At 44.4% G+C, this 15,620-nt stretch overlaps 1 protein-coding gene across 3 annotated transcripts in view; it reads right to left on the reverse strand.

Moving 5' to 3' along the window:
• Nucleotides 1–574: 574 nt before the first annotated feature.
• Nucleotides 575–15,620, reverse strand: part of TMEM40 (transmembrane protein 40) — a 35,450-nt gene continuing 20,404 nt past the window's right edge. For 2 of the 3 annotated variants that reach the window (XM_032332650.1, XM_032339848.1), the window contains exons 4-11: nucleotides 11,444–11,497; nucleotides 8,205–8,243; nucleotides 7,800–7,832; nucleotides 7,387–7,434; nucleotides 3,663–3,734; nucleotides 3,507–3,581; nucleotides 2,911–2,973; nucleotides 575–2,149 (exon numbers count right to left, since the gene is read on the reverse strand). In XM_032332650.1, the coding sequence (XP_032188541.1) occupies nucleotides 2,130–2,149; nucleotides 2,911–2,973; nucleotides 3,507–3,581; nucleotides 3,663–3,734; nucleotides 7,387–7,434; nucleotides 7,800–7,832; nucleotides 8,205–8,243; nucleotides 11,444–11,497 (404 nt within the window). In that variant the 3' untranslated portion in view covers nucleotides 575–2,129. The remainder of the gene's footprint in view (nucleotides 2,150–2,910; nucleotides 2,974–3,506; nucleotides 3,582–3,662; nucleotides 3,735–7,386; nucleotides 7,435–7,799; nucleotides 7,833–8,204; nucleotides 8,244–11,443; nucleotides 11,498–15,620) is intronic. The other variant, XM_032346769.1, reaches the window with a different exon arrangement.

Here is a 15,620-nt window from a genome sequence, read left to right on the forward strand (position 1 = left end):
TTTAAAACCCTCTTTTGTTTCCAATGATAACTTCCCTGCCTCTTTTTTTTTTTTTAAGATTTTAATTATATCTTAATTAAAGATCTCTCTCCCTGAGAGAGAGAGCACGAGAGGGTGTGGGACAGAGGAAGAAGAGGACTCTCTGCTGAGCAGGGAGCGTGACATGAGGCTTGATCCCAGGACCCCAGAATCATGCCTGAGCAAAGGCAGACGCTTAGCTGACTGAGCCACCCAGGTGCCCCTTCCCTGCTTTTTTGATGTGAAACTATTCTTTCTTTTATAAAATGATGCTGATGTTGTTATTGTCTTCAATCAGCAAGAGAAAGAGTTGGTAGCCCTCCTTTGACTATTTATTTATTCACTTGAGAGTGCACATGAACACCTGCAAGTGGAGGCTGGGGAGGGGCCGAGGGAGAGAGAGAATCTTAAGCAGGCTCTACGTCCATCATTGAGCCAGATGCAGGTCTTGATCTCAGGATCCTAAGCCAAAATAAGAGCTGGCTGCTTAACCAACTGAACCACCCAGGCTATTGAATTTATTTTTAAATATTTTATTTTTAAGTAATATCTACACCCAACACGGGACTTGAACTTACAATCCCAAGATGCAGAGCTGAATGCTCCATCAATTAAGCCAGCCAGATACCACTCCCCTCATTTAAAAAAAAAAAAAACAAAAAACTCTCTAACTCAGAAATCCCAAGGTCTGGGAAACACAGGGGAAAACTGCAGCTGCCTTGGGGCTGCTCTCCCTGGAGTGGGGGCCTAGGTCGGCCAAGCTCTATAAGGCAGCTTGGCATAAGGAGAACATAAGCTTGGGTTCAAATGGCGGCTCTGCCACATGCTTACTGTGGGAACTTGAGCAAGTTACTCAAGTTCCTTGAGTCTCTTTCTCCTTCTGCAAAATTAGTCTGATCGACATGTCAAGGGTGCTGTGAGAATTAAATCAGATAACATGTGACTGTACTTGAACCATCATAAATGCTTGAGAAAGTATCCTCTAAGAGTCTGTGAGCTCAGGGAAGGCCCCACTTCTCTCTTCTGTAAACTGAAGAGTTCTTATCTCTTCAGTCATTCTTTATAGTCCCACTCTGGTCTCTTCTGTATGTTCTCTAGTTTGTCACTATTGCTCTTGAGATGTGAATCTACAACTGAATACATGCTATTGGTGTGGACTAGCTGTATAAAGAACTACTATCACCTCCTTCAATCTAGACTCTGTACCTCCATTTATGCAATCCAAGTTTGTAGTGAATTTTTGTGTATGTGTGCTTCTGTTTCATTCCTTTGGTATTTGTTGGGCTTAGAGTACTTAACAGCCCCAGATCTTTTCATAGGAATGTTTGCAAAACCCTCTTTCTGAACTTGTGCAATTAGAGTCTTGGCTCTAAAGTGAGGGGCTGTACATTTATTCTCTTTTATACTTTATCCAATAGACAAGTTGCCTTCCCTGACTAGATGGGGTCAAAGGAGACTCCAAATGTGTTCTCATACTTAAGAAACCTGAAGGAACATTTAGCTGACTCTTTTTTTAGTCCAGGGACGAAAATGTTTATTTGAATCTTGTTGGAATCCAAAGCAGCAGGGCCGGCACTAGGCAATGGGGCTAGAGAAGATGCCTTGATGCTGTGGCTTAAGTCCCCAGCAGCTCCCTGTATCAGGCTTACCCTAGGGGCATGGCATGATGGCTCCCTGCCTCAGGGCAGTAGGTTCTCTTTCCTTGGATGACTCTGTAAGGCTTAGAGGCCACCTGGATGGCCTGGCAATTTGAGAGGAATAAGAGGCTCACACGGATTATAGCTTGTAGGGCCCAGGGGTCTCCTACTGTCTTCTGAGAAAGTAACATCTTAGAATCCTCCTGCTGATCCAGGAACCACGAAGGGCATAGGTGTGGTACCTTTCCTCTGCCTTCCAACCTGGCAGCTGGATTGAATGCCAGTACTGCCCAAATGATGCCTGGGTCCAGGCTGGTGTCAGCGTTCAGACTACATGGAAGGAAAAGCGCTCTCTTTATTGCTCTAGACTGGCCCGCCCGTGTGTCTCCCAGGACGGCGCTCTGCCCTTGTGCACTCAGGAGATGCAGTATGGTCATACTGGGGCCCAGCGTGGCTGCTGGCCCAGCACTGGCCTCAGTCGGTCTTCCTGAATCCTGGAAAGCAAAGCCCACAGGATGGCATGGGATTCTGAAGGCAGCAAGGTCTCATCTATACCATTCCCCTCAGTTGCCCAGATACTTCTCACAGCTGGGATAATGTGGTCACCCTAGAAGCCATGGCTCTCCACCACCTGCAGCTACAGCAATTAATTTCCCTTTCATAAATTAAATAGGTTATAGGAGACAGCCTCAGCATAGAGCCACACAGCCCCCTGGCCTCTCAGTTTTGAGACATCATGGTAGGCACAGAGCTGCTGTCAGAAAGAAAGAGGAGCCCCTTTAGCCTAGCCCAACCACACTAGCTGTGTGACCCTTGGCAAATCACTCCACCTCTCTGGTTCTCAGTTCCCTCATCAGTCCTTTGCAACATAACTGCAGCACACTTAGTAGGCAAATAAAATCCTGGCAAAAACGGTGTTTGGGTAAATGCAAAGGTCTATGAGAGAATGAGGAACACCCAGATTCCCTTCACTTTTCTACTGTGTTCTACACTTGAAAACTTTCACCTCTGTTTCTCACATGCTTTTGCACAACACCATTGTGCAGTGGGTATTACTACACCCATCATCCAGTGGAGGAAACAGAGGCTGAAAGATGATCCTGGGCCCCAGAGCTGGTGAATCAGCAAGAGCAGCCCTTGAACCCAGGCCCCTGACTCCAGACCCTGTGCTCTTTCCTATAGGCTAAGCCTCGTTTGCAACCAGAGACTCTGATAGGGAGAAAGAGGGTGAATGTAAGAAGGGTGGGAACATTACCCATCAGCCTAAGCTTCTGAAAGAGCGGGATGAAGCCGTGCAGAACACTGTGGATCCGGTAAACTGCTCACAAACAAAGAAAAGGAGTTTGACATTTGTGCCCCAACAAGGGACTCAGGTTCACCCCCCACCCACCCGCAGACAAAAGCTTAAACCACACACACAGGGATTAGCAGTAGAATTTCAGGCAGCAGGTTGAGCTTAGATAATAGTACTGGAGTTATTATTATTAAAAACAATGACCTCCAATAGCAATAACAGTGCCAGGAAACTCAGTGAATTCGGTACCCCGCTCCTGAACTGCCCTGTTTTCCATCTCTGGCTAATTCTGTTTGTTTGCCACTTTAAACTGTTTTTGTTGCATTTTTGTGGAGCTGCCCATTTTTTCCGTGGGGGTTTGCCAGTGACCTCACCGTGACCTTGAAAGTGGTCCGGAAGAAAACATAAGCATAAGGAAATCTTTAAAAAATGTTCATGTGGTGGCTTTCTGACCCTTGGTGGGCATCTGTGGGCGTCCAGTCACCACCCCTAAAGAGTCTGTGTGTGTGTGTGTGTGTGTGGGTGGGTGGGTGTGCGCGTATATGGGGGGAGCTTACCCAGCCCAAAATAGATGCCGACAGTCTCCAGGGAGGCGAAGGTAAGTAGGCCGACCCCAAGGGACATGAACCAGTCTGGAAGGGCAGCAAGGGAGAGAAGTGTCAGCCTGCAAGTCTGGACCCTCCTGTCCCCCCACCTGTTTCCATGGTCCTCACCTGCATAATAGTGATAACACACCAGCAAGGTCCCAATGGCAAAGCAGAGCAGGACAAAATGGAAAAACTCATCTGTAAAGGCAGAGGTGGGAAATTATTATTTGCCTCTTTCTCTCTCTCTTCTTTCTTCTTTTTGTTACTAAAAGTAGTGCTGTCTCTGCTCCAATGTAACTTTATTCAGAACCCAACTAAAAAATCACCCCAGCCCCACTCCTTTCCAGGCTTTATCTCTTTTTATTATTTTTCTGACACTGACACCACTCAACTTGTTATATATTTATTTCCACACTTATTCTCAAAAAACAAACAAACAAAAAAAGTGAAACAGATTTATTCTCTGTTCCTCTCAGTAGAATGGTAGGTAGGAATTTTGCTCAGAGACTAAAGTACTGCCAGGCATGCAGAGCTGCCCAATACTTTGTTTGTCAAATGAATATTAAAGGCAATTGTATAAAATGCAAATGTGTCAAGCCTAAAAGTTTCACAATCCCCCATTTTCCCTCTCTAATCCCCCTCCTTAAAGACAGCTTCCAGGCATATATATGCACATTCAAAAAAACCAAAAGCAGGGGCGCCTAGATGCCTCGGTGGCTCAGAGGATTAAGCCTCTGCCCTAGGCTAAGGTCATGATCTCAAGATCCTGGGATAGAGCCCCCACATGGGGCTCTCTGCTCAGCAGGGAGCCTGCTTTCCCCCCACCCTGCCTGTCTCTCTGCTTACTTACGATCTCTCACTGTCAAATAAATAAATAAAATCTTAGAAAAAAAGAACAAAAACCAAAAGCAGGGAGGTGTCACAATCCCAGATTTAAAGATACACTACAAAGCTGTAGTAATAAAAACAGTATGACATTAGTATAAAAATAGACACCCAGATAAATAGAACAAAGTAAGGGCGCCTGGGTGGCTTAGTCATTAAGCATCTGCCTTCAGCTCAAGTCATGACCCCAAGGTCCTAGGATGGAATCCCACGTCAGGCTCCCTGCTCCGTGGGAAGCCTGCTTCTCCCTCTCCCACTCCCCCTGCTTTTGTTCCCTCTCTTGCTGTGTCTCTCTCTGTCAAATAAATAAATAAAATCATAAATAAATAGATATCCAGATAGATAGACAGAACAAAATAGTTCAGAAATAAAGCCATGCTTTTATGGTCAATTAATCATCAACAAAGGAGGCAAGACTATCCAATGGAAAAAAAAAACAGCCTTTTCAATAAAAGGTATTGGGAAAACTGGACAGGAACATGCAAAAGAATGAAACTGGACCACTGTCTTACATCATACACAAAATAAATTCAAAATAGAAGGAAGACCTAAATGAGAGACAGGAAACCATAAAACTCCTAGAAGAAAATATAGACAGTAATTTCTTTGACATCAGCCATAGCAAGTTCTTTCTAGATATGTCTCCTGATGTCAGGGAAACAAAAGCAAAATTAAACAAATGGGACTGTACCAAAATAAAAAGCTGCACAGCAAAGGAAGCCATCAACAAAACAAAAGGAAACCTAGTGAATGGGAGGAGACTTTTGCAAATGATACATCTGATAAGGGATAATATCCAAAGTATATAAAAAGCTTATATAACCGCACACCAATATTAATAATAATACTAATAATCCAATTAAAAATGCACAGAAGACATGAACAGACATTTTTCCAAAAAAGACATCCAGATGGTTGAGAGACACATAAAAAGATGATGAGCATCACTCATCATTAGGGAAATGAAAATGAAAACCACAATGAGATATTACCTCACACCTGTCAGAATGGCTTAAATAAAAAAGAAAAGAAATAACAACTATGTGCAGGGTGTAGAGAAAAAGGAACCCTCATGTACTGTTGTCGGGAATGAAAATTGGTGTAACCACTGTGGAAAACCAATTATGGGGGTTCCTTAAAAAATTAAAAATAGAATTCTTATACAATCCAGTAATTCCACTACTGGGTGTTTACTCAAATAAAAAAAAAAAACACTAATTCGAAAAGTTATATGTACCCCTATGTCTATTGTAACTTTATAACAGCCAAATTATGGAAGCAACTCAAAATGTCCATCAAAGGATGAATGGATAAGAAAAATATGGTATGTGTATGTTATGGAATATTACCCAGCCATAAAAAGAATGAGATCTTGCCATTTGTAACAACATGGATGAAGTATAATGTTACGTGTACCAAGTCAATCAGAGAAAGACAAACATCATATGATTCACTCATACGTGAAATTTAAGAGACAAAACAAAGAAAAAAGGGAGACAAAAGAACCAGATTCTTAACACACTGATGGTCACCAGAGGAGAGGTGGGTGGGGGGAAGGGGTGAAACAGGTGAAGGGGATTAAGAGTATACTTATCATGATGAGCAGAGTAATATATAGAATTACTTAACCATTATATTGTACACGTGAAACTAATGTATCACTGTATGTTAATTATACTTGAATTTTTTTTAAAAAGCAGGACCAGTTTGTACACCTGCAGCTCCATCATTTGTTTTATTCCTCTCATAGATAGATCAGGGCCATCTTTCCATCTCAGAACATATGTAGATCAGCACTGTTCTTTTGGATGGCTGCATAGTGTTCTGTGGTATAAACTTAACCTAATTTATTTGTCTGGTCCCCCACTGATGAACCTAGAATTGTCTGATTTTTCGCTGTTACTGATGCTGCACCAAATACCACTACACATGAATCTCTGTGCACGTATTTCTGTGGACCCCATGCCTAGAAGTGAAATTGTAGGCTTGGAGGGTTCTCCAAGGAGAGGCGCTGAAAGTGGGTTCTGTGCCTTGAGCAGTTGTTCAAGTGTTCTCTGTGAATGAGGCCCTCCTGCACTTAGTCAGGTGCTGGGCTAGTCCCTGGGGAGATGACCCAGGGCCCTCAACTCAGTGGAGGGGCTGAGATTAGTCAAGGCTCTGCTGTCTGTGTCCAAAGGGCAATGAGCAAGGGTCAGGTTGGCATTAAAGGCACAGGGGTATCAAACTGAGATCATGCTCTAGGAAGGAGAGCAGAAAGGGGAATCACCTTCTTGCTTTAGGGTATAATGTCATGTTCTGCACTTTAAGAGTCCTGGTTTTAGTCCAATGAGGGCACATTTCATAGCCCAGGGAAGATCTAAAACTCTGGTTCATTTACTGAACAGAGACAGAGTCAGGGGCTCACACGGAGTCTCCCACTCCCTGAAGGTGGGGCTTTGCAACAACCCCAGATTTTCTAGGACAACTGCCATTTGTTTAATCGCACACCCTGGGCTTCTGCCGCCTTCTTACCCTCCTCCCTGAAGCCCCCAAAGACCCCAGGCTTAAGAGTGAAAGAGTTCCTTCCAGTTCTTATGGCTCCTTCTCTAGAGTCAAGGCTAATCTAGCCTCATGGCTTCCGCATCCCCCCCACCAGCACCCCCTCGTGGCCAGAGGGCTAGGGGGCATTTATCATTCCTAGAACTCCACATATAGCAGAAACAGCCCAGGACCAGGGTTCAAGCCCAGGTTGTGCCACTTGCTAGCTGAAAGTCCACACTCCATACTTAAGCCTTAGTTTCCATATCTGCACAATGGGAGTCATCATACCACCTTCCTGAGGGGATTGCAAGCTGAGGAGTCTGCAAGTAGGGGACACAACAGAGGTGGGCTATGATCATTGGAAAGTCTGCCACTGGCCGACTTTCTACCCATAGAAATCTGGACCAGACAGGCAGAAGCAGCTTCGGGGCATGAATTTCCTTACCATCTTTCTTTATATTCAGTCTTCTTAACTCAGAGGCCTCCACTTCTCCTTAGGAACAAGAGAGAGATGACTGTTGAACTTTGATGAGGGAGGCACGTGGGGTTTTCTCTTCCCTGCTTCACTGAGACTGACTCTCCTGGGTTCTTCTTCCTGGGTAGGAGGGCACTCACCCCAGGACTAGTCAGAGCAAAGCTGTGGGTCCCCACTCACCCCTCTCTTCTCTGCACAGGCCTGAGTCTGCATTCTGTTTCCCTTCTCCTGAGCTTAGAGGTCCCTTTCCAGAATCAAGGTGACCTCTGGCTGGTGACAGCATCCCTGCTGTGACTGACCCACCCTCTCGGGCTGTCTGGTCCTGTTCTACACCCCCGGAATCCAGACCCTTCGTCCTTTCTTCTCAGAGTTTGTGTATTTACCACTTGCTGGGTCAGAGCCTCGTCTTCGGAGTCCTGGAAATGAGAAACTCGACATCAGTGCCAGGCTATGTTGGGAACTTAACAAGTGCCTCTAACCCAGTGGGGGAAATAGGTGACCTCTGAAAATGCCATGTCAGTTTCTGCAGCCCTCAAAGGAGCTTTCCATCTATCAGTTTCTGGCTGTAATCCCTTTGCCTCTTGCCTGAAACCCTTTTCTAATCTGCACTGGACCCCTGCCTGGCTGAGCCCAGGTCAGAGCCCCAGGACCCCAAGTGGATTTGGAGTTCCTATCTTACACCCATGAACCCAACAGTAGCTGACTCTCCCAGGGGAAAGAAAGTACCCAAACCTGTCCATCATCAGCACTGACACCCCCTCTCACCCAATTCTCTAGAGGCCACTCACCCGATTCTTCAGAGGGCACCACCTCTCCAGGGGCACCTACTTGGAAGAAAAATCAGTGATTACATATCCCTTACATTCTGGGTGGGGAGAAGTTACACTGTGGGGAAGGCGGATCTCACTCAGAGACTTTGCAGGTGACCTGAGTGGGCCAAGTGGGTGACTGGAGCAAGCTAGAAGCTTATTGCTTCTAAAGGGGCAGCCCCCACCCATCTGCCATGCTAGTGTTATAGGTTATTCAATTTCCCACGAGAAGCCAGAAATCCAGGTTTTCACATCCACTTCTTGATTATAAAAAAAGGTTGGAAACTCTTGGATTCCACAGAATCAAAGATGTCATCCTTCGTGAAACATGACATTATTATACACATTACTATGTAAGGAAAACCACTGCCAATTTTAATTGTAAGTTGTCAGTGATTTTTAAGATGCATCTTGATTTCAGAGATGTCTAAATGTGAAAAAGTATGAGTTGATGAAATGTAGTAATAATAGGGCGCCTGGGTGGCTCAGTGGGTTAAGCCTCTGCCTTTGGCTCAGGTCATGATCTCAGGGTCCTGGGATTGAGCCCCACATCGGGCTCTCTGCTCAGCAGGGAGCCTGCTTCCCTCTCTCTCTCCCTCTGCCTGCCTTTCAGCCTACTTGTGATCTCTGTCAAATAAATAAATAAAATCTTAAAAAAAACCCAGAAATGTAGTAATAATAAAAACAATAATAATAATAATAAATGCTCTATGAGCCAGACAAAACACACCTGCACACACATGGGCACCGGTTTGCCACCTGTGCCTGTTCTTGACTATGCAAGATGCAGGTGATGACACTCAGCACATGGACCCAGCCTCACGAGGCCCTGAGTTCATGGGAGCCAAGCCAGGCTGCACACTGGGAACCACAGCCCCACATCCTGAGTGTTGAGCTCCCCGTCTGTGCTGCTAAGGGTGATGTGAGCCCTATGTACTTGTCCCAAGCAGCAGCAGCAGCATCCCCATTAATCTGGTCTAGGGTGGCCTACCAATTTACCCTGATTCTTGGTGCCTATTTTAGTTCCTGGGGACCTCTCTCCTAGGCTGTCAGATCCCTCCCCTCAAGGGCAGGCAGGACCCCGTGTAGCACCCCCACCCCACCACTAGTAGTACATTTTCCATTGTTTGGGTCAGCCCCAGGACACAGACACCAGAAGGGGACACTCGGCACATGAAAATCAACATGCTGGATTTTATGCATGGCTAATATGCAAATGAGAAGCATCATCAGCATGTGACCCAAGAGTGGCCAGTGCTGAAGGTAAGGAGAACATACCTACTAGAAAGGCAGGAAATGGGGCGCCTGGGTGGCTCAGTGGGTTAAGCCGCTGCCTTCGGCTCGGGTCATGATCTCAGGGTCCTGGGATCGAGCCCCGCATCGGGCTCTCTGCTCAGCAGGGAGCCTGCTTCCCTCTCTCTCTCTCTGCCTGCCTCTGTCTACTTGTGATCTCTCTCTGTCAAATAAATAAATAAAATCTTAAAAAAAAAAAAAAAAAAAAAAGAAAGGCAGGAAATGAGACTCCAAGAGTGTGACCTCCAATGTCTTGGGGGGGAAAGGTGATTCACAAGTTTGTGGTGAAATCTGCAGTCAAATGCTCTACCCCTGAGCTATACCCCTCCATTTGTGGTGAAATCTATGTTCTCTACAGTAAATATGAATTACTTTTATGATGAGAAAAAAAACCTTTTAAAAAATATCTCATTTTAAAGTAATCTTTACACCCAATGTGGGGCTTGAATTCACAACCCTAAGATCAAGAGTCTCATGCTCCCCTGACTGAGCCAGCCAGGCACCCCAAGAACATTTTTTAAAGACTTGTTTATTTGAGGGAGGAGGAGAGAAACAGAGGGAGAGAGAGAATCCGAAGCAAACTTCACACTGAGCACAGAACCCAGTATGGGGGTCAATCTCATGACTCCTGAGATCATGACTTGAGCCAAAATCAAGAGTCAGATGCTTAACTGATTAAGCCACCCAGGTGTCCCCAAAAACATTTAAAAATATATGTAAATGTAACATTTTTTCTCTCTCTCATTTTACACTCAGTGAAACCATTCTTACACTACTTGAATAATTAAAAACATTTTTTCTAAACCAAGTAAGACTTGCTTTTGTGTAAAAAAAAAAAAAAAGGAAGAAAGAAAATTCAGTTAAGCAAATAAAACAGTGTCAAAATTACTCACAATGCTACTACCCAGAGGAAGCCAGGGGTAATATCTTGATGCAGAAATTAATGTATTTCATTTACATTTCTTAGAATGTGTCTGTGTTTCTTGTTGGTTCTTGGGTTATTATCAGGTGTTGGGAAACTACATAGATTATAGAAATGTTGGATTAAACAAAATTAAGATTTTTTAAAAGTAATCTCTACACCCAATGTGGGGGTTGAACTCACAACCCCAAGATCAAGAGTCACATGCTTTCCTGACTAAGCCAGCCAGGTACCCCAGGGATTAAACAAATTAACTGAGTTTTCTTTTCTTCTTTTTTTTTTTTTTTAATTTATTTGACAGACAGAGATCACAAGTAGGCAGAGAGGCAGGCAGAGAGAGAGAGAGAGAGAGGAGGAAGCAAGCTCCATGCAGAGCAGAGAGCCCGATGTGGGGCTCGATCCCAGGACCCCGGGATCATGACCTGAGCAGAGGCTTTAACCCACTGAGCCACCCAAGCGCCCTTAACTGGGTTTCTTAACATTTGTTAGTCTTTTTGGCAAACTGGTTCATTCCTACAAATTGTCCCCATTTCATCAAAGTGCTTCCAAGGCAAGTACCAGAATGTTTATATCTCCTTGCTGCAATAATCATGATGTCTGGAGAGAATTATTCCATAACATGAGTTTTTTAGAGATGAGAGTCTTAATTTTCCTGTGCACCTGAAAACAGCCCAGTATTCCAAGACAGTAGGTGCTAATCATGTTCCATTTTGCTGGCTGGGAAGTTCAGGCCTAGAATGATTGGGTGACTGCACTAAGTCACCCTACAAGTCAAGGTTATAGTTCAGAAGAGAATCCAGAACAGTCTCACCATGGCAGAAAATGCTTGCCTCTATCTCCATCTGCTAATGCTAACCATTCATCTTGCCATGTCTCCTATATTTTCCTAGCACTTTTCAGCCATGAAACACCCTCATGAACTTGTTTCTGTCCAACAAAACTCAAAGCACTCATGTCCTTTGTCCAACTCCATTTTCGCCAAAGCCACTGGACAATGACTTACCTTGATAGAGCTGAAGCTCATCCTTCAAAAGGTCAGGCTCCTCATGCTCAGCACCTGAGTGGAGACAACTGTCTTTAGTCAGCTCTCCCATCACTGCACCCCAGGGTAGCTTCCATCTCCCGCACATCTGAAGCCTTAAAAAGTAACACAGTCCTTGTTTGTGCTGGGGGTGAGCCAGGCAGTCTTCAAGAGACAAGGCAGCTTTACAAATACTTCCCCTTTACCCTGTTTACGCCTCCCCACACAAACTCAGAGGTGACTGTGGTCAGTTTCCTGAAAAAGAATTGAGGGTCTGAGTGGGCCTCCTTCAAAGTCAGTAAAAAGTATTGCCATTTATTGAGCACTTACTAGGTATAATATGGAACTAAATAACTTATATTTAATATTTCATTAGATCCTTACAAAAATCCTATCAAGAAGGTATTAGTACCTCTCCCTCACCCATTTTATGAGTAAGGAAACTGAGGCTCACAAAGTTAAATTATTCCCTCAAGGTAACATAGTAACATAGCCAGTAAGTGGAAATTCCAGGGTTCAAACCCAGATCTGACACCCAAGCGTGCAATCCTAATCCTTTTTCTTTTCTTTTCTTTTTTTTTAAAGATTTTATTTATTTATTTGACAGACAGAGATTACAAGTAGGCAGAGAGGCAGGCAGAGAGAGAGGAGGAAGCAGGCTCCCTGCTGAGCAGAGAGCCCGATGCAGGACTCAATCCCAGGACCCTGAGATCATGAACTGAGCCAAAGGCAGAGGCTTTAACCAACTGAGCCACCCAGGCGCCCCAATCCTAATCCTTTTTCTAAAAATATTTATTTGAGAGAGAGAGAGAGCAAGAACGAGAGCAGGAGAGGGTGCACAAGCAAATGTGCAAAGGGGGTAGGGAAGAGGGAGAGAATCTTCAAGCAGACTCCCCACTGAGCATGGAGCCTGAGGTGGGGCTCCGTCTCTCAAACTACGAGATCAAGACCTGAGCCAAGACCAAGAATCAGATGCTTTACCAACTGCACCACCCAGGCATCCCCAATCGCTTTTATTTTCAGAAAAATAACCCAGAGGGAGGCTCAGTCGCTTAAGCCTCTGCCTTCAGCTCAGGTCATGATCCCAGGCTCCTGGGATTGAGTACCGCATTGGGCTCCCTGCTCTCAGGGAGCCTGCTTCTCCCTCTGCTTCTGCCTCTGTGCTCTCTCTCCTCGCTCTCTCTCTCAAATAAATAAATAAAATCTTTAAATAAAGAAAAGAAAAATAACCCAGACCGCAACTCCAGCTTCAAGGGCAGCATTTATTAAGTATCTCATGTGTGCCAGGTTCCATCCTAGGCATTAATCTAGGCTCCTTCCTTCCCACAATCCATTTTGGCCAAAATTTACTTAAAATTTTTATTTTTCAAAAAATTTTCTTCTGGTTGTCAAAACAGAACATGCTCACTATACAATATTTATAGGATAGGTCAAAAGAGCAAAAATAAAAATCACCTATGATTAACCATCCAAAGATAACCACTACTTCCATTTTGCTATTTTTCCTTCCAGTATTATTTATCACCATGTATGTGTGAATTTTTAGAGTATGTATGAGATCAAACAAATCATACAACTTGATGTCTTTCTCGTTTACTTCAGAGCTATGTGAAGAGCAGAGCTATAGGCAGGACAGGGTGTCCTTTGCCAGTGTGACCTTAGGCTGCTTGCTACTGCTGCCTACTATAAACAAAGCTGAGAGGAACACCCTCGTGCAGGCACGCTCAGTCCCACTGAGAAACTCAGTAGTGAACTGGGCAGGCAAAGGAGAAAGGGCAAGGCCTACTGCCTACCAGGTGAGCTGTCCCTGGGGGGTGTCTGGCTCCCTGGCTTTGCTGATGTTTCCCAGTCACTCCTGGGTGTTGGTCCTCATCACTGCTCTCTGCAGGGAACAAACACAAGCTGTAGGGGAACCTCAGTCTGAAATGAGCCTGAAATACATTTGTTCTGGTGTTCTCAGAATTTAGCTTATATGAGTGTGGTTTGGAAGAAAGATAGCTCTTGGGGGGATAAGAGGGGTAGGAGATCGGCCACAAGCTTTCTGTGTGATCTTGGACAAATCATTTAATATTTCCATTGCTGCTTTAATGAAGATAAGAGAAGGTCATCCAAGGTATCCTAGGACAAGCAGAGGCGTGTGTTCCCACACCATGCTGACTCTGTTTGCTCCCACCTAGAAGGCCCTTCCCATCTTTCTCCTTTATCTTAAAGATTAAGGGGTAGGAAGCCTTTTCCAACTGCCCCAGCTCATGCTCATCTTGGCCCTCCTTTGTTTGGGGTTACTATAGCATCAACTGTCTGTGCTTGACACGGTGGGCCTGAGGGCCAGTGGTGGTGGTGTTCATCGCTCCAACCATCTTGAGCTCCTGAAGGACAAGGCCTCGGTCCTCACTGTTCTGAGGGTACCTGGAGGAGGAGATTGATTGAGACCTGAAGAATGATAGACTTGTTTGCACTCTTAGACTATCAGCATTGCAGGAAGTTCCTGGTTTCAGGTCCAGAGGACTCCCATTTCCTTAGGATGACCAAGATGGCTCCGGCAATGCTGATATCCCTCAGTGTGGTTGGGGAGCTCCTGCTCAATCGATAAATTTCAAATTTCCAGGAAGCCAGATTAACTGTGCTTTAAAATCAGTGCATATGTGATCTCAGCTAGATACAGAGAAAAAGGTATCAGGAAGTACATCAAGATTACAACAGTAGTATTTATCTCAGAGGATAGGATTTGGGTTGGCTTCTATTTTCTTCTTTTCTGTATTTTATAAATCAGTGTAAAAAAAAAAATGCTTTTTCGAATGCCTGGTGGCTCAGTTGATTAAGTGGCTCAGGTCATGATCCCTGTGTCCTGTAATCGAGTGCCCTGTTGGGCTCCCTGCTCAGTGGGGAGTCTGCTTCTCCCCCTGCCTGACACTCAACCTGCTCATGCACCACCCTCTCTCTCAAATAATAAATAGAATCTTAAATGGGGGGGGGGGCTTTTTCATTGCATTTTGCAAAATATCAAACAAGAGAGAAAATTAAAACAAAAATTACTCCAAATTCTATCTGCCAGGGACAACCTCGATCACATGCAAATGAACATTATTTTAGCTTTCTCTATGATATATTCATAATATATAATTTTTTTTTAAGTGTGGAGATCCTGAGATCAAGACCTGAGCTGAGATCAAGAGTATTTTTGGGAGTTCCTGGATGCCTCAGTCATTAAGCATCTGCCTTTGGCGCGGGTCATGATCCCAGTGTCCTGGGAGTGAGTCCCGTACTGGGCTCCCTTCTTAGTGGGAAGCCTGCTTCTCCCTCTCCCACTCCCTCTGCTTATGTTCCCTCTCTTGCTGTTTCTCTCTCTGTCAAATGAACAAATAAAATCTTTAAAAGAAATGAACAAAAAAGATTTATTTAGAAAAAATATTTTTTATAAAAGGTATTATAAAATTATATGCTGTCTAAAATGAGGACAAGGGGCGCCTGGGTGGCTCAGTGGGTTAAAGCCTCTGTCTTCTACTCAGGTCATGATCCCATGGTCCTGGGATCGAGCCCCGCATCCGGCTCTCTGCTAAGCAGGGAGCCTGTTTCCCCCCAATCTCTGCCTGCCTCTCTGCCTACTTGTGATCTCTGTCTGTCAAATAAATAAATAAAATCTTTAAAAAAATAAAAATAAAATAAAATGAGGACAACTCTATGTGCTTTCTAATTCAGTTACTTAAAAAATTAACCCTGGCAGAAAGAGTCACAGTTTGTTGCTGGTACCCCTAGTATCCATCCCAGAGCCTGGCGCATTTGGTGCTCAACAAATATTTATTGAATAAATGCAAGGAAACACACTAATATGTGTTTAGTAGTTATCTCTGGGTGACAGAGCAAAGGATGATTTTTTATTCTTTCTACTTCCTTATATGCTCCACATTTTCCACAGTGTTTCTATGTGTAACCTTTCGCAATAAAAAGTTTGTTTTGTTTTGTTTAGAGAGAGAGAGCACACACACGTGAGCAGGGGGAGAGGGAGAGAAAAAATCTTAAGCAGGCTCCATGCTCAGCACAGAGCCTGATGTGGGGCTCAATCTCATGACCCTCAGATCATGACCTGAGCTGAAATCAAGAGTTGGCCGCCCAACTGATTGAGTCACCCAGGTGCCTCTCACAATAAAAAGTTTTAATTAAA

This window comes from Mustela erminea, chromosome 1 (assembly GCF_009829155.1).
Source record: "Mustela erminea isolate mMusErm1 chromosome 1, mMusErm1.Pri, whole genome shotgun sequence".
In the NCBI taxonomy this organism is placed as follows: Eukaryota; Metazoa; Chordata; class Mammalia; order Carnivora; family Mustelidae; genus Mustela; species Mustela erminea.